The following is a 26,294-nucleotide window of genomic DNA, read 5'->3' on the forward strand; positions in this document are numbered from 1 at the left end:
TTGGCTCACGTTAAGCTAGCAATTAATACACACTTGGTCCTTTTACAGTTAGACACTAAGGGTATAAAAAAATGTGTAACGTTTTGGCTGTCATTTTATTTTTAAAGCTTCCATAGCTCTCTCGAAGTTTGGTATGCTACACATGGAGTGGAATTAAGGATGGGTATTAATACTGTAAGTATTGTAATGTACTGAATGCAGTTTATTGAAAGCTGTTTATTATATCATTCCTGATATTGCTGAGATGTGGGTGTTTTTTTTTTAATAAAATTTATATTTATTTAAAGCAATATGATTTGTTACTCTAAGTTCATCTACATAGCCAAATGTTTGTCTTATTTTCAGTTTGTATGATTTCTGATTAAAAAAAACCTCAAGAACAGTCGTGTTCACAACTTCACATTTTTATTCACTCAACTAGGAAAGAAAATAAATCAATAGAAAAAAAAACACAAACAAGATTTCCCCCCATGACGGAGAGCAGAAGTGAATACCGTTTAAGACTATAAGTAGAGTCTTGCAGCATTACTTCCACCTTAACACAAGATTAGAGCTGGACCCGACTCAGACTTATACTGCACTATAGCAGTGGGATTTTACAAAGGAACCCAGACCTTTATGATTCAATTCATTATTTGTGAATCATTCTAAATTATAATTTCTGTTGCCATTCGGATGTCTAATGTTGAAAGTGGCTTCCAAAGCAGCAATAAAAAAATCACTTAATTGTAGTTCTATGAGCAAGATTTCATTTCCTCTTTCATTTCTTTTCATCAACAGATGATTGTTCACTTTTTCAGCAATTAAACTGTTTCAACATTGTGGATTTTACTCATTTCTCCCATCACCCAATGTTCAATTTTCTGGTAACAGACGCCGTTCCATGACATCTGGTTTTAAAAGATTCCTTATCAAAAAATAACGCGGGGGGCATACAAACGACGCAGCAGTATTGGTAGTGTTTCATTAGACCGGAGGTCCATTGAGTTTCCTCAGAGAAAATGCCACTTGTCCACTGTACAAGGAAAAGATTTAGAGTCAAGCAAAAGCACTGAACAAACGAGGGCTGGGCGACATGACCTCAAATTTACATCAGGATGCATATTGAATTTTAAACAATAACACTATATATCAAGTAATGATACTGTAATGATGATACAAACAGCAAAGGTGACGCCGTATCATCACAAATCTCTCCCAGGCTACACTGCCCAGCCCTCGCAGACGTATACCACTTCCTTAATTCATGTAAAACTAGACGGAGCCATACATCATGAACTTACCCTCTGGAGACACAGGATGTGCACTACCAAACTCAGGAGCCTGGGGAGTAAAGACACACACATTACTACAGCTCGAGACTACTACACCTCTTTACTGTGTTGTTGTTGCGTTAACGATTAACAGCAACGTTGAACGGTGTGTTGCGTCCTCACCGCGTGGACCACGCCTCTGGCCTCTTCAGCGCAGCATTTGAAAGGGCTCTCGCAGACGGAGATATTTTTGCTGAGCACCCGAAAAAGAACATTGTTATGAAGAAATACATTTTACACAGTGGATTACAATAAACGTGCTTCTACCGCTAAATGAGTGTAATATTATAATAATAATCATAACACATACACTCAGCAGAGAATTGCCTCTACCAACTCACCAGTCAATGGCTCCACTGTTCGTCTGACTCTGCACTAGTGCCCTCCAGTGCTCATGGGTGGAGTTTATGATCTTCAATGCAAAGTCCTGTGAGGAGGACAAAGGACATCAGGGGGAAAAACACACTATTTTGTATCGTTAGGGAACAAACGATTAGAAGCCAGTCTGTTTAAATCCCTAAAACTGCAGGGTGCTCTTCACCCTAATAAGGGAAATAGGATAGTACAGCAGCTGCCACGTCTCATCAATGGATGCAGGATTTAAAAGGGCTTCGTACCTTGTCTTTGAATTGTCCGTTGAATCCAAATTGGTTCTCAGGCTTCCCATCTGGCACCTTGTATTCCTTAAACCAGTCAATAGTGGCTTCCAAATGGCCGGGCCGGCTCTTGCGGACATCCTCGATGCCTGAGACAAACACAAACACGCTTGAACCAGGCAAAATGAAGGCATGCTCTACATGGTGATAGTATCGTATATAGCGGGGCTATTCAATTAGCGGCCCGGGGGCCACATCCGGCCCGCAGACCCCCTTTGACTGGCCCACCCCCCACTGACCCAACGTAAGCCGCAAAAACGCATTTAAATCATATTTGCTGTGAGAGTTTTTAAAATTCCCACCCTTCCTCTTGTACTTGAACGCACCGCTCCCGGTATCGTAGTAACGCCAGCCCAGAATACTCTCTCCAAGTACGACAACCGCGAAAAGATGTCACTGACAGGTCAGAAACGTAAAATTGACAATGAAATTTGCCGTTTTAACCCTGCCTGGACTGATAAATACGTGTTTATTTTACCCCAAAGACTGAACTCTAAGCCACTGTGCTTGATTTGCAATGAAAGCCTGTCCGTATTAAAAGAATATAACATTCGGAGGCACCATGTTGAGAAACACCGAGTTTTTGGGACAGCATTTCCTGAAGGGACAGAGAAGAGGGCGACTAAGGTGCAGAGCCTGCTAGCATCTTATAACAGGAGTTGTTCCATATTAGTAAAGACATTTACAGCACAAGAGAGGGCCACGGTCGCCTCACTGCGAGTGTCGTGGAATTTAGCAAAAAAAAAACGACCCTTCACTGATTCTGAAACTGTCAGAGACTGCATGATTGCAATATTAGACGAGGTAATACATGACGATAAAATCAAAGCCAGTGTGACATCTGCAGTCAAAAGTGTGCCCCTATCAGACACCTCAAACATGCGCAGAGTGGAAATATTAGCCACAGATGTGTTTGAGGCTCTGCTGAGCGACCTGAAAAAAGTTGAAATCATGTCAATCGCAGTGGACGAGTCAACAGATCGGTGTGACACGGCACAGTTGTGTGTGTATGTGCGCTTCTATGATGCGGGACACCGGTGTTTTCGCGAGGAGCTGCTCTGCCTTCTACCCCTCAAAGGTCACACTACATGCGAGGTGTTCTTTGATAAAATCGCGGCTTTCTTTCAAGACAACGGGTTAGATAGTAGAAGTAGAAGTAGGGGGTCTTCGGCCCAGTGGCATCTCAAAATTTTCAAATCTGGCCCAGAAGAAAAAGTAATTGAATAGGCCTGGTATATAGCATAGTACTTGAGTTTTAGTAACCAATCACTAGATTATTTTTTTCAATTAATGATGATGATGATGATGTCTGACAACTTGTGACAACTTCTCACTATTTAGGGATTGGGCCTCTGGATCATCAGCATTGATAGCAATGACCTTCCAGTCCATTTCTCCTTCATCAATCATGGCCAAGATTCCAAGCACCTTTACTTGGATCACCTGACCGGGAGAGCACACCTGCAAACAAAAGACAAAAGTGTCCTCTAGTGAACAAACATGAAATACATTCATAAATATCAGCAAGTAAAACCTCCAGCAGTTTAACCTGTGTGCCGATGTCACAGACGTCGATGGGGTCGTTGTCTCCGCAGCATTTTGTTTCTTTGTCTGTGTGATCTGGGTCCTCCCACGTCTGCTCCAAGGAACCGTTCAAAACACACAAGACGTAATCACATTCTGATGGCTGTAATCACTGATTAGGATCACACTTAATACATTGTGAAAAAAAAAGGACTGATAAATCCTCAAAGACTTGAAATTTAATTCCCATGAAGCCTGGAAAGCACACTCAGCATCAAGATTACAGGGCTAATTTCATAGTACTTGACTTAATATTGCTGAAATAAGCCACAGCCATCACACAGAGCTTTTCCCTTACCTGTGGAAGAGCCCCGTAGTTCCAAATGTAACCTTTGTGAGGAAATACATTGGCAACATAGCGGAGTTTCCCTTTCTTTACATCTTGCTTGATTGGGTTCAGTGGTTCCTTTGTTGCTATCTGGAGATTGAAGTATAACAAAATAAGAAAGCATTCTAGAAAATGTATATTTCTATGCGGGCATGTTTTATGGTTAAATGAAGCTTATAATTGTTATAATGTAAATGCCTCTATCAGTTTTAATAATATAGATAAACATTTAGCGCACAGTGTCACCAACACTCGTAGTTATTTTAAGAAGCAACTACAAACAGAAACACTGTTTGTGATCCTACAGTGGCACATATTCAAACGTCTAACAGCCGAGCCTCTTTGAAACATTTGCAACAAAAACCAACAATACAGCAGAAGACTTTTGCAGGTTAATGGTCATTAGCTCCAATTCCTCAGAGGTCAATTTTGATGCTGTTTGTTCCTAAAGGAAGAAATAGTTGACCTGTAAGCAAACCTGTCACAGAATAAAGACCAACCCTTGTAGAATCAGGAGCAGAAAACTTTGAATTAAAGCCAAGAAATAAAAAGCATAACCAGTCTGTTAATTGGACCAGTCATAATAAAATGATAATACAGCTGTTACAACATAATCATTCCAATTTGCTAGGTGGTTACTTATGGCAGTAAAGTCATTCTAAATAGCCTTCAAGTGCCATGAATCAGAATAAACTTTATTGGCAAAGTATATTTGCACATTAAGGGAAGTCACTATGGTTTCATCGCTCAACATTTACATATCTAATGTAAAAGTATATAGATGCAGTGGATTTTAGTTAAAGCGTAAAAGAAACGAATTAAGTTTGAACAGATACATGCATTATGTAGCTGTATAGACAAACTTGGAGGAATAAGAGAAACAAAGCAAACCATACATACATACATACAATCAATTTAAATAATGGCACATTCATTGAATTTCTGCTTACCTCCATTTTAGCATTTGACCAGCGAGGAACCTCCACAACCATGTTAAAAAGTACCTGGAATCGTAGATAACAAAATGTAATACATGTGCTGTGGAGAATATTTTCAAGTGGCAAAACAGAATGAATGAAAGGTAAAAATCTGACAATACCTCGCTTTCGCTCTTCTTGGATTTTTTCGGTGGTACTTCATGTTCCTGTTCCAAGAAAAAAATGGAATCAGTTCATGGTTTTTCAGTGTTTTACATATGTTAAAATAGTGAAATGTTATAATACTTACTTGTTCTGTTACTGCTATCAGTGGAATGTCATGGAAAGGTGAGATGTATTCCCCTTTAGAGGTTTCTGAGGGGAAAGATAATAAGTTGGGATATATTACACAGTCTATTCCCTGTGGGCTACTTGTTAGGTCACCACTTAACATTGAAAATGATAATAGAGCATACAGAAGTGTGTTATTTGTACATTTCAAACACTGTTGTGTGTAGCTCTGGACATGTAGGCCCCTGTGTACATTACAAACGTGTCCTCATTTCACTTTCACCTTTTTTGTTAAAGACCATACATTAACTTACACCACACACTAATAACACAATGAAAGTATTGTTACATGTATTACATGAAAATACAATAACAGGATTTGTATCAATCAATATTTAATAAATTCAAATGTGTGATGAAATTATTTGGTTATCAGTACAACTTTCATTGTCTTGTGTTCTTTTGTAGATTTATGCCAACAGTTACATTATGTAAGTGTTTATGTAAGTGTGCATAGCAAATTCTACATCAATTTTAAGAAATTCCAGCAGTTTATTCAGATATTGAAGAATCTTCTATTCAGTTGTTTTAGGGTTGTCCACCTCAAAACCAACATTTCAATAATTTAAGTTTCTTTAATTTAATAATGCACTTAAAGCTATTTCAGAAATTTGTTTAGTGAATGTTGTCGTTCTTTCTTTCAATAATTACATCCTCTTATTTTGGTAGCTAGTGTCCACGTGACCTCAGGAAGTGCGAACACGTGAAGTTGCAGAGCCCTCCACCTTGCTTTCTGAACGAGCATGTCATTCAAATGAAAAACTGTCAATTACAACTCAATGCTTAGTCTTGTGTAGTATAGTCTGACCTGAAGTAGGCTCGACAATTTACCTTGACGCAGAAGTCAAGGTAACGCAAACAATTGGCCACCAGCCGTTATTACATTGAAAACCATGACACTGGAGTTTTCTCACAAAGCTAACTTACTAAAATAAATCCTGTAGTCGGGAGAATGCGGGTGTCCCCTCTCTTCCGTCTGATAATGCATGCTTTTTCTCAGACAGAAAGGCGGAGCTGCTGTTTGTGTGAGAAGTTTTGCACCGGAGGACTGTGATCGCAAAAATGTCACCGAAGAGCGCAGCAAAAGCAGCGGTCTCATCCTCTTACGCTTCTCTTTTTCGGGGATCCGCTTTCCCGTCCTCCACCTCCGAACCAAACGCACCAGCAACACCGCCAAGCCAGCCGGGCCAACATTGATACATCCGGGCAGTGGACTTCAAATTAAAAGCATTTACAGGGTCGACTTCGCTAAATGCTAAATTGCTGTCTGGGCGTAGCGCTACAAAAACTGATAGTGTTATTAAAAGTGTCGTTAAAAGCAAAATACCTGATCCCTTTAAAGGTTTGACTGAGGTTTATTATAAGTGGGAAAACTCATTGTTGCACCCTGGAGGTGGACCACCCTCTGGGTAGCATGAACACGCTCACATTACATTCTGATATTTCTTGTGGTCACATGTTGACCACTGGAACACATGATATATGGGCTGTATGTAGGGGGCGCTACAGGGCAGGTTCAAATGTCTCACCAAAATTGCACAATTGCCGCATGTATTCTAAAACTTTACTGATATGGCAAATAGGGTTCCGATTAATATTACAGTGATATTGGTGATAATGCAACATACTACGTTTTAATTTTAATTTTGGAAATTTTATTGCTATAACCGGAAGTTGATTGTAGTTATTCTCTTGTTAATATGACAACACGCTGAATCAGTGATACATTCTCTTTTCGTAGGTTAGCCTAGGGAATAGGTTATGTGATTGGTTAATCGGTATCACGTGACACTACAACGTCGTATCTTTTTCTCGGTTTTGTGGGAATTTGACCTTGAAGTTGTAAGTTTCGGCTACATAACCTCTGCTCTTATCCGAACGTCAACAATATCCGTAACTAGATATAAATATTTACTTTGTGAATTAGTAGGCAGTCTTACTTCTCTGCTCAGCCAATCACATGGGTCGTGTCTCATAACTACATGAATATTTACGACCCAGCTCACCTACGGAAAAAAATATGCTTAACTCAGGATTCTTGATGCTGTTGTGACATTTAATGCAACCTTTTAGTCTCTTTTGATTGAGGAGAACATAACGGGGAAATAATCCTGAAAAAATTCAACCTGGTGTTTTTCTGAGCTTGTTTTTGCATAACAAAATGCCCAAAGCAATTCTTTGTATTTCAGAACAAAAGCAGTGTTATGATGCTGTTTGCCTCAATGTTTACACAGTACTTCAGTGTTTTAATGACTTACATTACCATTGGCATAAACTGGCGTCAGTTGAGCGACCGCAATATAAGAGCAAGCTGCCTGTTCTATTTCAAACACTGCAGTGTGTAGTAAAACATGGATGACATGGAGAGCAATATTTATCGTCTTTCTTTTCTTGTATTTTCTGTCACTGTCCTGTAAAAAGGCCCCTCCATGTCGTCCACCATGTTGGAGAGCTGGGCATTGTGATCATTTCAACTTCAGCCTCCATATGCTCAGCATCCATATGGCCCCTCTAGCACTCACTGCGTAGCCACAACTTTGTATGGCCTCTGGCATAACCTGAAGTTAATGCATTTGATGATGATCTCCACAATATAGCCCAGAGACCAAAGTCCATATGTGTCCATTGTGCGATAAACAAACACCAATGTCAGCCTCCTTGTTCGTGTGTATAGCTTAGATGACTGTTCAAACAAAAGACGCACATATCAGAGGCCACAATAAAAACTGGTTCAGTCTTAAAGTCCATGCCTGTCTTTGATAGCGATGTCACAAGGCTTTGATGTGGCTGGGAACAAATTCATATTAATTATATGAGTAAGCCTGCAAGACAGACTGTGATTTGCAGGTGCGGCAAAAGTCAAAGTGTAAACCTCTATTAGCAGAGAGAGGCATATGGGGCGAGGCTGTGACAGAGCAGGAAGCTTATGGATCGTTCACACTAGTATGAATTTTCAATATTTCTTCATTTCCTCCTTCTGCGCTGATGTGGAGAGGGAGAGAGATAGAGAGAGAGAATGACAGTCGCTTTCTTCAGCTTCATCCCATTAGTGAGGCACTGGACCCTGAATGAACCACTGATGGTGCCTGAGTGGCCGGCAATAAAAGATAAAAGAACACCCCCCCCACACACACACACGCACACACACACACACACACACACACACACACACACACTTTCTCTCTCTCTATCACTTTTATCAGTTTAATGTTTTCCCCAAAACAATTAAAAACACAGAAGGGACAACAGTATCAAGTGACAACATGGGTATAGGGAAAAATGGAATGAGAGACTGGAGGCAGGTTTGAGCAAAAATAAAACAAACAAAGGCCAAACAAACTTGGACGCATTTTTCCTTGTTCAAATAACAATTGTTTTGCAAGCAAGCATAAATGTTAGTCTACTAGATATTGATCCTTATCCAGACGCAGACCAAATTGCACCTATTGATAGTCTATCATAAGGTAAATATGCCAAATTGTTTAGTTTTTTAATTGAGATTGTATTGTGTGTACTACCTTTGAATAAATGACAAAATATAAATCAGTAAAATAATGCTGATCTGCACCAAAATGATATGGATTCATCCAACAAAGTCAAAATTTTAAGTAATTGGGCAGTTTACAGAGTTACTTAAACAGTTTTAAGTAACTCTGCAAACATTTAAACAAACAAACAAAGTAGTACAACTGTAGTAAAATAACGACAGTACAATCAAGACATTTACAGAAACCCTAATGTAATAATGAGACACTTCCAGAACAATCCATAGTAAAATGAGCAGATAAAACCCTCATAGTTAAAAACTGATGGTTGTTTGTATGTGTGTGTGTGTGTGTGTGTGTGTGTGTGTGTGTGTGTGTGTGTGTGTGTATGTGTGTGTCTGTGTGTGAGCAGTGTATTGTGAGACCTTGCTGCATAAAAGTGCTCAACCTGTTCTCTCCTGTGTGAAGTCACTGGTAAGAGCAAACCTGACTGTGACCAGGACCAGAAAAGCCGGACGTTCCACACCCTCAGTGACAGACGAGCTCCCCTGGGCAAAGCAATTCACATTTTCACACTGACAGTGCAAAAGATGACATCATTGTTTACTTGCCTGCATGTTTGCACAGAGTATGTGATTTTACTTTACGTTACATAATGGCAGCAAACACCGTCATCTCTTACGCTGAATTTAATTTGATCGTGTTTGTTGTTATGGTAAGATGGGAAAATGATGATGATAATGATAATGCAATATAATTATGAGGATGCAGTTATTTGAAAATCAAGCATTTATGACTAGGTGAAGGGTTTTATTGAGCTGTATATGTTCACTTTGGTGGAAGTTAAACAGGTGTGCTGAACAAACTCCATGGTGACCTGGAAACACAATAGAAGCCCTCATTGCCGGTTGTTCAATGGGGAGGAAATGCACCCACTCATTGTTCTGGCAATGACTGCCGGTATCTGGTTGCTACGACCAGAAATCAATCTTGCAACTTGATGATGAAAAATTGCCACTAAAGTTTTTACCAGATTTGCCGTAATTTAAGCAGAGATGTTGAAACAAGTAAGACCCATTGTGGCAAACTACTGGAGGCACAAAATTAAAACAAATGCACAGTAAGCACATAATTACATATAACATGAGATGTTTAGTGCATTGTTTAGTGTATATACACAAATGCTGAGTAGTTTATTTTGTGTTTCCCAAATTTTGTTAGTATGGTGGTTCTCAAACTGTCGTACGAGTATCCCTGGTAATACTTGATGATATTCAAGATTGTAAACATTTTTGTCAGAAAATCAAACGGATATTATATTTTTTTATTTCATTTGCGGGCCAATTATTCATCCAAGTTAGAGCAATGAAATTGTATTATTTTGTTTTGTAGTTATGGTCAGTTAATTAGTTTAATTGGAGTACAGCAGAAATTCACACAAACACTTTATGTACAACTTTATTGTCCAATGAGATTCACATGACATAGGGAAAAATATCCTTATTCATTTTTTCAAACTAGGTGGAGGCCTGCTGAGAACATCTACCCTTAGTGAGACCAGATGAAGAGAGAAGTAGATCAGGTGGTCCACCTTGATCTCTGTCCCTCCAACTGCATTACTTCCCTTTCACATCGCTTTCCCTCACAGGATGGATTGTGTTCAAAGGCGCGTGGAGGTGTGGCCACATAGCTTCTCTCATGACAAGTTCACAGAGGCGGAGCTAGATTACCTGTGCAGAGCTGCCAGGCAGTGCACTGACAACAGTACACCTGTTGCACTTCCCAGGCTCTCTCTGCCTTTCTCTCTCTCTCTCTCTCTCTTTCTCTCCTTCCTCCTGTCCCTCTCACTTTCCCTTCTTTTCTCCTTGACTGCTCCGCAGAGCACAAGAGGCCTTTTGCCATGGATCCCAAGGAACCCAATGGGGGTGAAAAGGAAAAAGAAAAGGAAAAAGAGAAGGAGAAGGAGAAAGTGATCAAGAGGAGGAACAGGCCTGTTTTCCTGCGCTACCTGGAGAGGAGACGGACGGATACTATTGTAGCTGATGACATGTCCAAAGGTGACATCAACCTGGGGACGCTGGTGAGGAGGAGTCAGTCAGACAAGACGGAGTACAGCGCAAAACTTCAAGGTACAGCGATTAATGACCTCCCCCGGGGTTAAAACTATGGCAACAATCTCTACACGTGAGCCAGCACTGCACGGCCTGTCAGAACTCTAAACTTTCAACTAATTTTGTTGATCACGCCCGGCTCGGTCAGCTTTTAGATACATTTGTAGAATACAAAATTTAAAGGAGCATTTTTGGCTGACAGGCAAACCAATCCTCCTTCGCACAAACACCACACTTGCTCACCTGCACGGTGCTCAGTGCTCCGTGCTCTATAGCTGTGGATACTGGGCACCTGTTGTGTTACTATGTGTTGAGCAGGAGATACTCCCACAGGGATGAAGCCACATATGCAAACCGCGCTCCAAACTCAGGCACAGAGGAGTGGCTTGAGAAAAGGTTCCAGGCCATCAATAAACAAACTCCATGCAGTGGCAACTCGGGAAGAAAGGTTGTTGATCACCGATATTGATGAAGAAAAAAAGGGCTTTAACCATATTGGGGTCAAGCAAATGTTCTGTTTTGTTTGACCTACAAAGCTTAAATCCGGTTGCTGCGTGGAATGAGTCACGTTCCAAAGTGAGGCATCATCGTTCCAGCTGTATGTTGCTTCATCACGACCGCTGACACAGGCTTCTCACAGTCTTACACATGTCCGCATTTCAGAGGAAAAAAACTGGCCTCACCTATCCGCTGTCGTGCAGTGTGCCACTCTGTCAGTGCCTGGGAATGCTGCACTTCAGGCAAAATGACTGACATCACTACTACTAAAGGCGAACCCAGGCATGTAGACATTCTTGTGCCACTCGTTCCCTGACTTCCTTTTATTGGGAACAATACACCTGACATACCGAAAACAATCACTGTCACTGTCAGTGTCACCCTACTTTAAAGTGACACAATAGATAGACACACACTCATTGTGAGTTTACTTAACGCTTCACTTCTTTACACTTTCTGCGTTCAACCAGCAACCTGCATCACTGGGGTTTGTGAAAAACACTGTGTTGTTGTCAGTAAACCAATGGTCCGCCCCGCTCGACTTTAGCCTCACACCTGACTCGCAGCATTACATATTGACAGTGGTATTACCATTGCAAATATTGACATAATGATGACTTCACCGAAAGAGGAAACATGTGAGTCGCTGCTCAGAGCCAAGTTCTCATCTGCTCGTCAGACTGGTTGTTCGAGACATAAAGCCACGGAAACCTAATGTGCAGAAGTCCACAAACTAAATACAGTATGTCTGATAATGATTTACAAGTGCAAGGCTCACAACAGCAGCTTAGACTTGATGATAAACTTGAGTGAGTTTGAGGATCTGCCTTCTCTCTCTCTCTCCGTCTGTTTCTTGATTCTCTGCGTCGAACATTTTATGAAGCATCTGTCAATTACTACACAATGAATAATAGAATATAATAATAGAATTTACAAGTCAACTATAGACAGGTAAAATCCACTATTGTGCACGTTGGTGTGTGGCAAAGTCTAACGTGTCATTTGTCTTTATTGGCGACACGCGATACGCTGCGCCTTGTGTTCTCAGGCCTTCTGTCGGATCCCTTTCAATGGGCTGAACAGTGAAAAGCCCTATATCCACTTTCATGGGAACTCCTGTGCCGGCAACCATACCTCACTACACATAATGCAGGCCAGGGGATCAGCCACCGCAGCTTTCCCCCGCCTGTCACCGTGCAGGAACGCGGCGTGATTCATTTTGACATTATTGTAACAATCCTAACAGCGATCTGCAGGAATCGTTTTGAGCGTGAATGTGAACACGAGAGCATTAAAGGAGAATGCAAAGTGCTTTTAAGTGAATATTTAGGCAATTTCTCTACTTTGTATTGTGCTAGAACCCCATTTATATTTGTAACATACTTTGCACCCTGTCGAACTGTTCTCAGGAGAGATTAGGGGGGGTGACATGTGCCTCTGTCCCTTTTAGTATTATCAGGCACACGCAAGTTAATTAATAACCGCTGAAGGAAAAGTCAGATGACTTTGCTGTTTCGTGCACAGGTTAAGAATGTAACAGACTAGCAAGCCATGATTCAATGTAAGTTTCACTCATTTGATTATCTTCATTTATTAAGGGTTGATGACAATGCACGTGGTGAGGAGGGCTTGAAGGTTAAGGACCGTTTTAAAGCTTGAATCAGACGATACGAGGTTTCACGTCGGGATTTGTTTCATAGACGGTTTGGGAAAGATACAATCAATCCACAAACACCTCTGAAATCCAGCACTGCAGCCTTGGATGTGAGCTCTGTTGGAGCTCACAATGCTCTGTGGTTGTTGTGATTGTGATTCATCTCTACAGGCGCTCAGGTTATTGTGCTGCTCTGCATTTGAGGATCATGGAAAGTAAACAGTGTGAGGACAGAATCTGTTTGGAACACACCGACGGACTCGAGCGCGAGCCGCTCCCACCGATTACGGCTCCTCTCCCTCGGCTGTAGTAAACATGTCACTGTGGTGGCATTCGCGGCATTGGCAAACAAAACACTAACACCTTCTCTCAATTTCTGTGGCCTGAAGCAAAAAGGTTAAATCGGACTCTTTGAAAGGAAACGATAAGAAAATAGACGCTGTGAAATATCTTACAGAGGCCATATATTCGTTTATTGACAGGACCACATGTTTGCCTGCTTTAAGTATGTAAAAACCAGATCTGGTCATCCTGTGGCGATGTGAGAAACAAACAAACAGAACTACAAAAAAAGACAGCGTGCTCAAATTGCACAAGTAGACATGTAAAATTCCTTTACATAAGGGAGGGAGTTTGGGAGTTGTTTACTTGTGCATAGGTGCTTAAACGTCCCAGCCATATTTGTGTTTATTTATACATTTACCACACTGCACTGCTGCATACGGAGCAACAAAGTCACCCTGCTTTCTCTTGTGCTGTAAACACACATGTAAATGCACTGAATTTGTGGTGTGTGTGCCTGTGTGTTTACATAAAACCAGCTGAAGTTGAAGCAGTCTTGTGCATTTTCTGATGCGTATGACCGATCAAGTCTACCTGTGTGTGAATCTGTGTCAGTGTGTTGTGTGTGTGTGTGTGTGTGTGTTTGTCTGTGTGTGTGACTTTGCATACGTAAGACTGTGTTTGTCATGCCACCCCCACTCCCCGCCCAGCAAGTGCAGATGGAACGCTTGAGCACGGCGTAGCATTACATCAGCAGGATGATTAGTTCCGTAACCTGACATGGGCCCTTGCAGCCCCCCTCCCCTCCCCTCTCTCTATCTCTCTCTCTCTCTCCCTGCCCTGAGAGGAGGAAGTGGTGCGTGGTGTCGATAAGGCTGTATGGGAGGAAGCATCCCTCTTCCACGAACACCCACACACTCTTGCCTGCCATGCAAAGCGCAGAGCAGCCTCAGCGCGATGAGCCAGCGGAGCAATAAATAAAGCCTGACTGGCGCGTTAACCGAGGCCTTTTGGCGCTTAGTCAAAATAATTAGAGCAGCATGAAATATGGAGGGCTGCTCTGGCATCCAGCAGATGTGTTTGGAGACATGTATGTATTTGCCAAGATGCACAAACAGGGCCAGTGTGTGCAAAAATATTTAAATGAAATTAAAAATAAGTTTTTCAAAATCATGTGACAAAAAAAGATCCCATCTGCACTTATTTACCTTTTTTTTTTTTAAATCTACATTTGCTCATTTATAATCATCACCTTGGCCCCCCTTCTCAGAGAAAATGACGCAACACGACCTGTCCACGCCCTCCTCCCCGTTAGTGGACCCGGAAGAGGTGCGTTTAAGGAAAATGAACCGCAGGGCAAAGGTCATCCAAGAGCTCATACAGACTGAAAAGGATTACCACACTGACCTGGAGCTGTGCATCAGGGAGGTGGTCCAGCCCCTGAGGAACCTGCAGGTACTTGATTTACACTCCACCTGGACTACACCAGCAGACAAGTGATTTGTTCAGATCACGCTCATTTGTTTAGATCACGTAGCTTCGATTGGATACCCAAATCTCCATCTCACTTAACCTCTTTTAACCCACAACACCCTCAATTAAACATACTCAACCACAGATACTAGCAACTTCACAAATAACAGTTAGTTATATGTTCTATGTCTTATATTTAACAGCATATCATATCATGTGATTACAGTCGAATCTATACTGTTTATTTTCCATGACAGTAAAAGCAAGAAATACAGCTAGTTTGTGAAGAATAATAACATTATAAAAACATTTAACATTACTCACAACATTCATACCTGCATTAACTGTTAGGTGGTGGATGTGGACCGACTGTTCACCAACACGGAGACGCTGTGTGAGGTGTCTGCAGCACTCCTCCACAGGCTGGAGGAGGCCATGACTGAGCCTGATCCAGAGGCCGTCGTAATAGGTGATACATCATTTTCGCTTTTCCCCCCCGATTGATTGATTTCTCAAGATTCTGGCTTGCCGCAGTTGTGGTTGATGACGGTACGACAAACAGCAGCCTCACTTTCCTGTCCCTGCATTGATTGTTTTTGAAGGTGAGATATTCATCCAAGCCAAGGCAGCTTTAGAGGACGTGTACAAGATTTACTGCTACCATCACGACGATGCCAACATGTCCCTCAAATCCTACGAGAAAGAGGAAGAAATAAAGCAACATTTCACAACGTGTGTATTAGCTCTCAAGTAAGTCGAGACACTTTTCACCTCTCATACATTACCAACAATATTCACAACTATAATCTGTAAGTGCCATACTTAATGGTCACTGTGTTTTTGCATTACAGGAAAATATACGACCAAGAGTAAGTATTTTCGTTGGCTTATCAGTTTTTGTTTTGCTGTCAGTTTTCGTCTCTGCTTGAAGATTTTTGATGGAATCGTTGACTTGTTTCCATAGAGGGAAACCTAACTTGCTGGACATGGGTTCGCTCCTCATCAAACCGGTCCAGAGGATCATGAAGTACCCTCTGTTGCTCAGGGAGCTCTGGCAGGCCACACCCAGTGACCACCCGGACTACCAGCCGGTGCAGGAGGCGTTCACTACCTCCAGGATCATCAACGTGAACATCAACGAATTCAAGCGACGCAAGGATATTGGTGAGATTTCAAAACATATTTATGGATCATAAAACAATCAGTGCAATTTCAATGTATTTATTTTTATTTATTTATTTATGTACTCTTTATTCTCAGTCATGAAGTATAAGAGATTGGAGGATGAAGTCACGCTGAGGGGGAAACTAAACAAGTTCAACATCCATTCTATCAGAAAGAAGGGTGACAGGTTCGCTGGATATCTCAAGATCCTCACTGGAGTTGAACCACAGGTAAAAAAAAACATTTTTAAATATCTATACACACTACAGTTGTATTCAAAAAAAGCATAGATTACATTAACGTCACTGAGTCTTGTGGTCCTGACACAAGGAATTACATTTTCTAGCTTTCAGGCTCATCATCAGTAAAACATGACAGCTTTTATTCAGAATTTAGTGCCGTTCACAAGCAATGAAAACAAAGATATAAGGGGGGAAAAGGAATAATTGGCATATGTGTGTATTTGTATTCTTTCTGTAGGTGAGAGATGAAGTGTTTGACAGGGAGGAGAAGCTTTTCAGGAGTCTGGAGAAAGCTGTGAGGCAGCTCTTCAAGAATGTCCAATGTTACCTGCAGCACACTCAGGTAAGTCCATGATCTTGTGCACAAATGGGGGAAACGTTTCCGACTTTGATGGTCTGAGGCGCTCTGTTGTGATGTGTGTCCTCCAGGAAATGGTGTCTGTAGCTGTCCAGAGTGTCCAAGAAATGGAGAATATGGTCAAGGAGTCAAACAAAAGTGACACAAATGGTTCACTGCACCACAACGGCAATGACCCATACAAACACTTTGTAAGTACAGTATGTCCTACAAGCTTGTGTGGTAGTTAATCATTTTAAAACTTTCCCATCTTCCCCACCTGCATCCTGTATTTGCTGTAATCCTCTTCCTCAACTTCTCCAACTCATCAAGTTCACCCTGCAGTCCTCCTGCATCCGGCCTCCCCTATACTCTTCTTTAATGCAACAATACAGTCAATTCTGAGATAACCATGCTTGCTACATAAGATTACATCTGCAAAAGGAGCTCATCACTGTAAAAGCCCAGCAGTGATTCAAATTCATATGTAATTGCATTTAAGACAAGGGTTTCATTAGGTTTGTTACAGTAGAAACGACAGCTGTAACTGCTGTGATCAGTTTTGGTAAACACAAAAAGGAATTGCATTCTAGCTCTTATACGCTCTGTATGTAGAGTACAGAAGGTTTGTTGTTACTATCAGACCTACCTCCTCCTGTTGTCTGAATGCAAATCAAGCTGTGGCAGTGCAGATTATGTAGTCAAGGTTTAATGTTAAGGCTTATTTTACTGTGTCTGCTTGGAGAACATTGTTGTGGATTGGACAAACACAGCCACACAACTTAAACCAAGAAATGTCAAAATTCACATCTTACAAAAAACTCGTATAACAACACATGCAGCACCCAAAGTGCAATACAGAATACATAGTGTGATTTTCATTAGTTTTTGTTTATACCTGCATACTTAAGATAGAAAAACAAGGATAGTGAGAACAACCAATTCAATAAATACAAAAGGAGGTCGTCTGTAGAAATTTCAGATATTTATAAAGAATATATGCAAAGAAACAGTTGAGGCAACATTTCAACTCTCTTTGGGCAAACCTCACTGGTAGAAAAACATTGCTTCCATTGTTTTGTTTTTTGTTGTTTTTGCACGGACCACCTCTGTTCCCCTTATTGCAGACCTGGTCACATCTGTATTTATCCATTCATCTTGCAGAAAGACAGTCTGGAGCGCTTGGTCCTCGCCCCCCTCTCCTCCCTTCAGGGCATGTTTGCCGCGCCTCAGAAGCTCATCCAAAAGCGTTACGACAAATTGCTGGATTACTGCAGCCGCCTGGAGCGCTCTTCCTCCTTTTCCTCCTCGTCGACCACTTCTTCCTCTCCCTCGCTGGTGTCAGAGGATCAGGGGCCGGCCAGGAGGGACTATGAGGCCCTTAACGCCTTGCTGGTGGAGGAGCTGCAGAGATTTAATAAGGCCGCTAATACGATCCTGAACAACTGCGTGGTGCATATAGTGGCCCTGCTCAGAGGGCTGATGGATTCTATACTGAATCGTGCCCCATCCATACAGCAGCTACCGGTGAGGAGCCTACACAAATCCAAATCCATCATTAATGTAATAACAAGTCACTAAAAAGTACTAAACTACATGATGTGTTTTGCTTTTCTAGGCTCCATTATCAAACATGACTGAAGTGCAAAACAGCATCATGGATATGCTGAACAATCTGACTTTTGTCAAGGATAATTCACAGAAGCTAATGGAGCGCAAAGTCAGCTTCGAGAAACCACGAGACAAGAAAATGATGGTAACTCGCCCGAGCGGGAAATGATCTGAAATATATCATTCACACCCGGGGGATGAAGCACGTAATTCAGTAGTATGGAAAATGTGTTTTAATTAACCAGAAGTAGGTGTACCAGTGCATTATTTGAAATTGCTGATCAGTTGTGAAAGCCGCTGTGAACTTGGCGTAGACCCCAGGTTAAAATATAACAGCCACATAATCATCTGAGTCCTTCACAATTTTTCAACTAATTGCAAGTCTTATATAAGCAGGTATAGGGCTTATCAAAGTCAGAGTCAGACAGAAGCTCCAGGGTGTGATTAACTAGGCCACCTGACGTCTTAAAGCTACGCTAGATTCCAGCCTCCTGGGAGATGTATATCTATATATATGTGTGTGTGTGTGGATTTCTCTACTATGAGTGTGTTTGGATTTCAAAGTGTGACAAGATGAATCTCCGTTCCCTCTGGAGCTTATTACCTTTCACCTTACCCAGAATGCATTCCCACACTGATAACCAACCAATGTGCATACGTGTGCCCACACCGCGCCGTATCCACACCATCTCACTTCACATATTGACCCAAACATGCCTCTGTGCTCATGCTGTCCTCCAGATGCCTGAGGTGAAGCATCAAACCGAGGAGGAGCGTGCCTGGCTGCTGGCAGAACAGCCTCTGGATCGTCTGTACCAGCTGAAGAGGAAGTGTAATGGCTGTCAGGAGCAGGACCTCAGCCTGCTGGAGGGAGAGCTGGTGGCCCTGCTGGAGGACACAGACCCCTTAGGCAGCAGTAGCCGCTGGCTAGTTCATACAGGAGGCAAGTGTGTGTATAAATATGCACGTGTGTGTGTGTTTGTGTGTGTGAGGACTGAAGAACTTCAAAATTAAAGCAGAAATGAAGCTATCACAGAATCATCTGCATGTTTGGTAGCTATATATTGTCTTAAATGCCCCTCCCCCGCACCTCTCAGGCACTGCATGTTAACAGGCCTGCAGACTGAGGCAGTGCACACACACACACCAAACTTAACTTTCTTACTCCGGCAAGTCAGCAAACAAGAATCGCTCCCAGGTGCCCCTGTGATGTCACGCTTGCCGGTGCCTCTAGAGATGGTTGCCTCACAACAGGGCAAACTCCACAAGCTCCATCTCCTCTCTGCGTCTCGCCGCAGCACCTGAGATCCTGACTTCTTGTTTGGAACAAACCGCCGCACGTCGTAAGCAGCGTTACTTAGACTACAAAGCCTCTCCCTCTGGGTATTCAGAAACAAGGACTGAGAGACGCTGTTTGCGTGCCCCCCCTTCCCCCCCACTCTACTCTGCCATAACAGCTTTTTTTTATTAGGGGAAAAAGTGTGTGTGTGTGTGTGTGTGTGTGCATGTGCATGTGTATGTGTATGTGTATGTGTATGTGTATTTCTTGGTGCAAAGTATATTCTTCACTAGACTTGTCTTTTCCTTTGGGATTACAAGCATTTCCAAGAAGTTGTTGTTCATCCTTCAGTTGGAATCAACACAATGAAGATGCTTGTCGTGCATATTTACACACACCTGGATTCAAGATTACTTGGAAATTACAGTATTTCTTTCCCTGGGTGAAATGTCTTATTCACTAGAGTTCATTCAATGATCCATTCGGAGGTGCAGATATTTAAAGGTGACCTAGAATAATCGTCGGTGTGTGTGTGTCTCCATCAGGTTCCCAAGGATATGTCTACTCCACATTCCTGAAGCTGTACAACCCTCTGAGGAACGCGCAGCGGGCAAGCCTAGCGTCCGCCGAGCAGCAGCAGCAGCCGCCGCCGGCCATGGTGGATGAGGATTTCGATGACCTCAGCCTGTTCGTGTCAGGCAGTGGCAGCAGCAGCCTGCGCAGCTTCAGCCTCAACACCACTGACAGCAGCTCCACGCTCTCCGGTCTACAGGGAGAGTTGGAGAGCCCCCAAAACCTGGAAGATACGCAGGACTCGGACGCTCAGCAGGTGTGTGTTGTTAGTTTTTATTTCATTTCACCAGACTGATTTGATTTCACGGTCAAATGTTGATGACTGATGTGACAATCATAGAGGAGAGGTTGAACACGTGACAGTTCTAATCTGATTGTTTAAATTCAGTTTGAATGTCCAGGGTGAGAGAAGAATTATGTCTGTGCAGTCACTTAGGTTGGTGTTTCATCACCCTTGACCTTTGCCTTCATTATTGTCCGCTGCCTTGGCTGTGACTGTGGGAAGGCCTCACACCTGCATCGAAAACCACAGTTATCAGTGTTAATACAGAGATTACAAGGTCCAGCAGCAGCAGTTGTATAACTAGGGACTAGTATAAGCAAGCACTCCTTACAGAAAACTAATAAACACTGCCACCTCCTGGATTTATAAGAGAATGCAGTTTCCTATTATATCATCGTTTCAAATGACATCACAAGTATTTATCCATTATCAAATGTCTTCAAAATACAACTAACGTGTATCTGTTTCCCCAGTTTTATGCTGTGTATGCATTCCAAGCCCGCTGTGACCAGGAGCTGACCTTACAGGAGTACCAGCATGTGCGTATCATCAAGTTCTGTGACCTGGGCGGCAATAAGGAGTGGTGGTTAGCTGAGGCCAATGGACAGAAGGGCTACGTGCCTGCCAACTACCTTGGAAAGATGTCCTACGCCTAAATAAAATGAGAGAGGCCTCCTCAAAAAGGCCAAACCTGACACGTTTACTGTTAATTTATCATTGAAAAAAACTGAAATATGGATTATATGAAGGCGGAGATTGCACTAAGTATCGTCGGGTCCTATTATCAAACGTCTCATACCAACAGTGTTGATGTTTAATCTGCTTTGCGTTCATGACATCGTGACACGACAAGAGCTCACCAATGGGAGCCGGTCAGTAATCCCTGATCACACTTAATGATAAATGAACAGCCACTGTGCTGAGCACTTTTTGTACTTCAGTGTTGTTTAAATTGTGAATGATTGTTGCCCAGATGAAGTGTTTCATTAATGAAGTAAATACTAAATGTGACCGGATATGTGCAGTGATTTATCATGATGGAAACATCATGATCAGTGATTTATATATGAAGAAAACATGTAAAGATGTGTAGATGAAGTTTATGTCTTATGTGTACAAGAAAGCAATCTATATATATATATATATCTGTAATTATATCTATTTTTGTCAATTATCAGAAATTGTGTCATAAATATATATAACTCCTCTAAAATGATTGTGATCATTTTTTCCTGTACAATTCCGACTTTAGAGGGAAACCACAAAGGCTTTGATAAGAAGAGGTTATTTAATGAAGTTTGTTGATAAAAAGTGACAGTCACTGTTACATTGGTTAGAACAGAGGGAGGCACAGAGTCCAGCAGCATGTATACAAAGTTCAAGTATGTGATTGGTTGACGTTACTCCATGTACAGACGCTTTTCTAATACAAACTAAATGCTCTGGGACAAATTCAACATAATTCTTTAGCCTTACTTATTTTTTTACTCCTCACATTTCTCCCTTTTTTGTTGGATTGTCATTTCTTCAGTTTCTTCTGAGCTGCTTTCTTCTTCACCAGTTGTAACCGTTTCATTGCGTTGAGTTGGGACTCTTGTGATGTAGGCGCTTTGTCCCCCGGTGCAGCTTTGGACCCGTTCCCATTGTTCCCGTTGCCTCCTCCGTTATTCCCAGAGCCTCCGTTCCCTCCCGCAGAGCCGCTTGGGGAGCCGCCCCCTGATGACCCCGAGACAGAAACCTTCCCTTGGCTTTCTGCACTTGATGAACGGTTCAGTGGCTGCTTACCCAGTGTCAGGGGCGGAGGAGGTTTCAGAGGCACCTGGCTAGACCCGTTCCCGTTGTTGCCACCGGGCATCTTGGTGGCCCCAAGTCCCGATTTGGCTCCAGCTAGTCCAGACAGCCCAACAGGTTTCTGGCCGGAGGAAGTCGTCAAGGGCTTCTGGCTCCCACTTTGGACTGACGAACCCAATTTGGTGGTGGCTGGAAGAGAAGGGTTGGTTTTGGCCCCGAATGCGGCCCAGCCTGTAAGTCCACTGGCTGAGGAGGAGGAACTGCTGCTGCACGGGTTGGCGGATGTTGTGGATGTCTGGATGAAATGACAAACCATAACTGGATTGAGTTCAAATGTATTTAAAGTACATGATTATGGTTAAGAGTACAGGCGTAGCAGTCGTGTAAGAGCACGTCATACACCACCACCACCACCACCACCACCACCACCACCACTACTACTACTACTACTACTACTACTACTACAACTAATAGCAGGAGACTCGAACTAGTCGCCGTTCGAGTCCCTGCCGAGGTGCCCCTGAGCAAGGCACCGAACCCTTAATTGCTCCCCCCTCTGCGAAGGGTGGTAATGTAATGTTAGTTGCTTTGGATAAAAGCGTCTGCCAAATGATCGTAATGTAATGTAATGTAACTAAGTACATTTATAGATTAAGTAATTAACAAAAAACTAACATCTTTCCTTCAATGCTCTGCCCAGTGGAGAAACCCTGAGAGCAACTTGTCTCAGAGATTACAGCTCCTACTTACTTATACAACATAATGAATGAACACAACATATTCCTACAGTTACACACTCTTCAAACAAGTGTATACATTCATCAAAATATGTCAATTATTGAGGGAAGCTGCAAGCTTTGAAACGCCTCGACGTGCTTACACGGGCAATATTTGTACTGAAAAACCCATAAATGTGCTCTCACTCTGACTTGTATTAACAGAATCACATCACAGAATACAGGGTAATGTGTTTACTGCCAAAAAACACTTTGTTATGAGCTTGTTGTAATGAAAGAATGTATTCCCTCTGGGAGAATGATACCGCACAGGAAACAATGTAAAAAGAGAGGTCTGCACGCTCTCCTCTGCAGGGTTTATGTGTGCTGCACATCGGGAACTAGCCGGGTTACTTCCTGCTATCGGCAATGTCAGGATTTTGGAAACACATAATCATTGGTTTAGAAATCATGTATATTGTTTTTGCGTGATTCTCCTTGAATGTTTAAGACTAACATGAAACGTGGTTACTGTACAAGATGTGGCACAAGTTCCAACTAATTATTGCAGCTTAAAAAGGTTGGGAAATGCTTGAACAACAACAACAGCAACTCCCCTCAACATATTTTCCTCACATATACATGACAGTGATTTAACACAAACCTTCACTTCTGCTCTTTTAAAGGCCTGGAAGGTGCTGGCTGTGTCAGGTTTGGCTTTGAGCTCCGTCTTCTTCACCAGTGTGTCTTTCACGACAGGCGCTGCCGCTACAGAGCCGGGGGACGGTTTCTGAGGTTTCTGGGCCTTTGCGTGGGAAGAAAAGCAAAGCAAAGCAGTTATTTTTAAACCGTTAACATAGAACAATATTAATCTAATCAACAATAAATCATTTGTTTTACTCACCATGCGTTTCATTTGCCTGGTGCAGCGAGCGCAGTACCACACAAGCCGGGGGTCATTGACATCTTTGTCCGTCACCTGGGGCTTGTGGCAGTCCTGGTGGTAAAGGTTATGGCACTCCTGGCACTCCACCAGCTGGTTCCCCACAGTCACTGTCATTTGTCTAAAGAAAAGAAAAGAACGGAAACGTATACAATCAAGTCAATAAAATGTAGATACAAAATAGTCTTGAAGCTCTCTCAGACGTATGGAGCATGTACCTGCAAACCACACAAGCCAGGCCCATTTCCATGGCGAAGTCATCAGCGTTGGTCTCATCATAGTCGTTTATGTTTGGCAGGATAAGGTCTTTGCTCGTCTGTACGGTAATTGGCGAGGAGCGATTCTCCTGCTTCTCTAAACGAGGCTTTTTGGGAAGGTCAACGTCGCTCAGCTCAACCCTGACCTGTGTTTGCAGGAATAAAGAAGAACATGGTGAGTTTGATGTCATTACCAGCTCAGTTAACAGTGTTATTTATTACACTATCCTGTACATGCACGTGTAACTTCACATTCTTTCACTTCAAATGTATCATTTTCACTACCTGGCGCATACATTGCCCCATTCATGTGAATCAATTCTGAAAATTGGCGCGGACACTTTCACAACTTTCTCTATTGGAGCAGTTCATACAGACAAAGAGCTACAAGAGACGAGCTAAGATGATCATGGATGATTGTTGACGTAATGGACAAAGTAACAAAACACAAGTGAGACATCAGACTACTTGCACTCACACCTTTGGACTGATATTGCCTCGTGAGAGAATTACAAACCATTGTGTAAATAAACTAATGCTGTGGTTAATGGCTCAGCCTTGCGAGCAAGATCTGTGATTACGCTTTAAGACCTAAGATGTAAGCATGAGTCAACATGTGTGTCTTACCTTCTCCAATGGTCTTTTCTCTACTTCTTTCTTGCTCTTCTCTGAACTGCTGGATTTACTGCTGCCACTGCTGCTGCTGGAGGACGAAGAACTGGAGGAGGACTTGGAATCCTGTTTACTTAAGCTCAGCTTTGAGACGGACACCTTGGACACCTCGATATCCTGCAGAATAACAGTGATGCATCATACTTGGGACTCCTAACAGACAGATTGTTTTTAAAATAAAGATGCCATTAACACCTTACTTTCTGTGACGGGCGGTAAGATGAATCACTTCCTCTTGAAAGGGACTCATCAAGCATAGCTTTGAGTTTTTCGGCTGAGTCTTTACTCTTGGAGTGTAGGTAACTCAGTCCCTTCAGGAAGATGGGATCCAGCTCCAGACTGACAGCTCCAGCCATGACCCAATCTGGGAGTCAAAAGAAAGAATGTCACCTTATTAGCTTCAAAGTCATTGTGGGTTTAGTGTTTCAATAAAGGAAATAGCTCCAAATTCTTCATTGGTTATCAATAAGAAAAGTCTTTTAAGATGCTCCCTCAAACTGTCTTTATTAAAAGAGTTGTGACAATTGAACTAGTTCGGAAATTATCTAAATTTCAGTTTCAGTTCAATTTAATTTTTGTTGGCATAATATTTATAAAACAAAACAATACGGAACATTGATCACTAATGCTCACAAAGTAATGATCACATAGTAACTATATTATACTAAATCATTTTTCAATATCTGCCGGCATATGTGCAATAACGACAAATGTGTATATAAGAAATGTTCAGCAGAAAAAGTTGAAACAATAAAATACAACGACAAAATCAAGCGCATTCTGCCTGGACCAAAGAAAACGGAAACAAGAAGAAGACCTGCGGAGCCTATCGGTCTCTTAACGAGCGACAGGTTCGCTCCCGAGTGCCTTCTTCTGAAGCATTGTGTTGGTTGGATTTGACATTTCCTTCACGGGTTTGACCAGTTTAAACTAAACGAACCCGAGGCTAACTAGTTGATTTGGCTGCTGTAACTTGGTGCGGACCGGAACGAAGCTGTAAAGTGTAATAGCATCATATCGCCTCCATTTCGCCTCCGCTGTCACTTCGCTGGTCATTGTTGTGTGTTTCATTACTTTACCTTACACTCTGCTCCAGGTGATGTGTGTGACCTACGCAGGTCTATTGTGACGGTTTAACACTTCCTTAAAACAAATAATAGGGCCGCTTTATCGTTTTCTACTGTGCAACCTTTAAATGGGTCTGGAGAGGAACACTGCCAACAGCGGAACCATTTATTTGTTAAAACTATCAAACATTTTTTAGATTCAATATTCCAAATGTATGCGAGCTGGATTGACTTTTTAATAATTTGTACAGCAAAGAACCAGTAAAAGTAAGTAAATAAATATAATACTCTGCAGCACAAACAAAATGTGCGTGGACTAGGACAATCGTATCAATTCAGTTTCTTCAAGTTCTTTTCATGCACTTTCGAACGTGAAAATCAGTAATATGTGGTAGATCATCGCTTCCAGCTGCAACGTCACATCCCGCAAACCATTATGTATTAGTAGTACCAATGAATGTGAAATTCTACATACACCCAAGTAAACTGTCAGAATTTTGTTTTAAATTGATTGATTTCCCAAACCACAGAAAACGCATACCGATTATGTAGCCTGTTCTTTTTTCTTTTTTTTTCTTTGTTTTTCTACTACAAATAAGGAATTTCATTTTACAGTCAGCCGCATAACACAATTCTGAACCAGGAAACTAAAAACGGCAAAAGAAAAACAAAAACACACAACCCCCCCCCCCTCAACCAACATTATA

At 42.0% G+C, this 26,294-nt stretch overlaps 3 protein-coding genes across 5 annotated transcripts; 1 reads left to right on the forward strand and 2 right to left on the reverse strand.

The window, feature by feature from the left end:
- Positions 1-451: 451 nt before the first annotated feature.
- Positions 452-6,324, reverse strand: ppa2 (inorganic pyrophosphatase 2). Of its 2 annotated transcripts, XR_012961775.1 has the most exons (13): positions 6,077-6,324; positions 5,109-5,173; positions 4,981-5,025; positions 4,832-4,885; positions 3,852-3,971; positions 3,519-3,605; positions 3,304-3,430; positions 1,931-2,058; positions 1,655-1,740; positions 1,437-1,506; positions 1,284-1,323; positions 810-1,015; positions 452-695 (listed from the first exon to the last, which is right to left on the reverse strand). XR_012961775.1 is itself a non-coding variant. In XM_076147677.1 (12 exons), the coding sequence occupies exons 1-12, from the start codon at positions 6,246-6,248 to the stop codon at positions 993-995; spliced, it is 1,017 nt and encodes a 338-aa protein (XP_076003792.1). In that variant the 5' UTR covers positions 6,249-6,324; the 3' UTR covers positions 452-992. The 2 variants fall into 2 exon arrangements, 1 of the variants encoding a protein (XP_076003792.1); XM_076147677.1 differs by having other exon boundaries at positions 452-1,015.
- Positions 6,325-10,534: 4,210 nt separating this feature from the next.
- arhgef38 (Rho guanine nucleotide exchange factor (GEF) 38) lies at positions 10,535-21,331 on the forward strand. Of its 2 annotated transcripts, none has more exons than XM_076147903.1 (14): positions 10,535-10,763; positions 14,450-14,634; positions 15,004-15,121; positions 15,255-15,402; positions 15,504-15,521; positions 15,617-15,816; positions 15,913-16,046; positions 16,297-16,401; positions 16,488-16,607; positions 17,560-17,922; positions 18,014-18,151; positions 18,748-18,949; positions 19,831-20,114; positions 20,615-21,331. In XM_076147903.1, the coding sequence occupies exons 1-14, from the start codon at positions 10,535-10,537 to the stop codon at positions 20,795-20,797; spliced, it is 2,427 nt and encodes an 808-aa protein (XP_076004018.1). In that variant the 3' UTR covers positions 20,798-21,331. The 2 variants fall into 2 exon arrangements, with proteins under 2 accessions (XP_076004018.1, XP_076004020.1); XM_076147905.1 differs by lacking the exon at positions 10,535-10,763 and adding an exon at positions 12,727-12,804.
- A 92-nt stretch (positions 21,332-21,423) lies between these two features.
- On the reverse strand, positions 21,424-25,752 carry ints12 (integrator complex subunit 12). Its single transcript, XM_076147906.1, has 7 exons — positions 25,600-25,752; positions 24,721-24,884; positions 24,476-24,637; positions 23,810-23,994; positions 23,553-23,712; positions 23,313-23,453; positions 21,424-22,227 (listed from the first exon to the last, which is right to left on the reverse strand). Exons 2-7 carry the CDS (start codon positions 24,874-24,876, stop codon positions 21,661-21,663), a joined length of 1,371 nt encoding a protein of 456 aa, XP_076004021.1. The 5' UTR covers positions 24,877-24,884; positions 25,600-25,752; the 3' UTR covers positions 21,424-21,660.
- Between the last annotated feature and the right edge of the window lie 542 nt (positions 25,753-26,294).

The sequence above is a fragment of the Genypterus blacodes genome, unplaced genomic scaffold (genome assembly GCF_046128005.1).
Source record: "Genypterus blacodes isolate CSIRO-AG114 ecotype Tasmania unplaced genomic scaffold, CSIRO-AGI_Gbla_v1 ptg000039l_1, whole genome shotgun sequence".
Taxonomy (NCBI): Eukaryota; Metazoa; Chordata; class Actinopteri; order Ophidiiformes; family Ophidiidae; genus Genypterus; species Genypterus blacodes.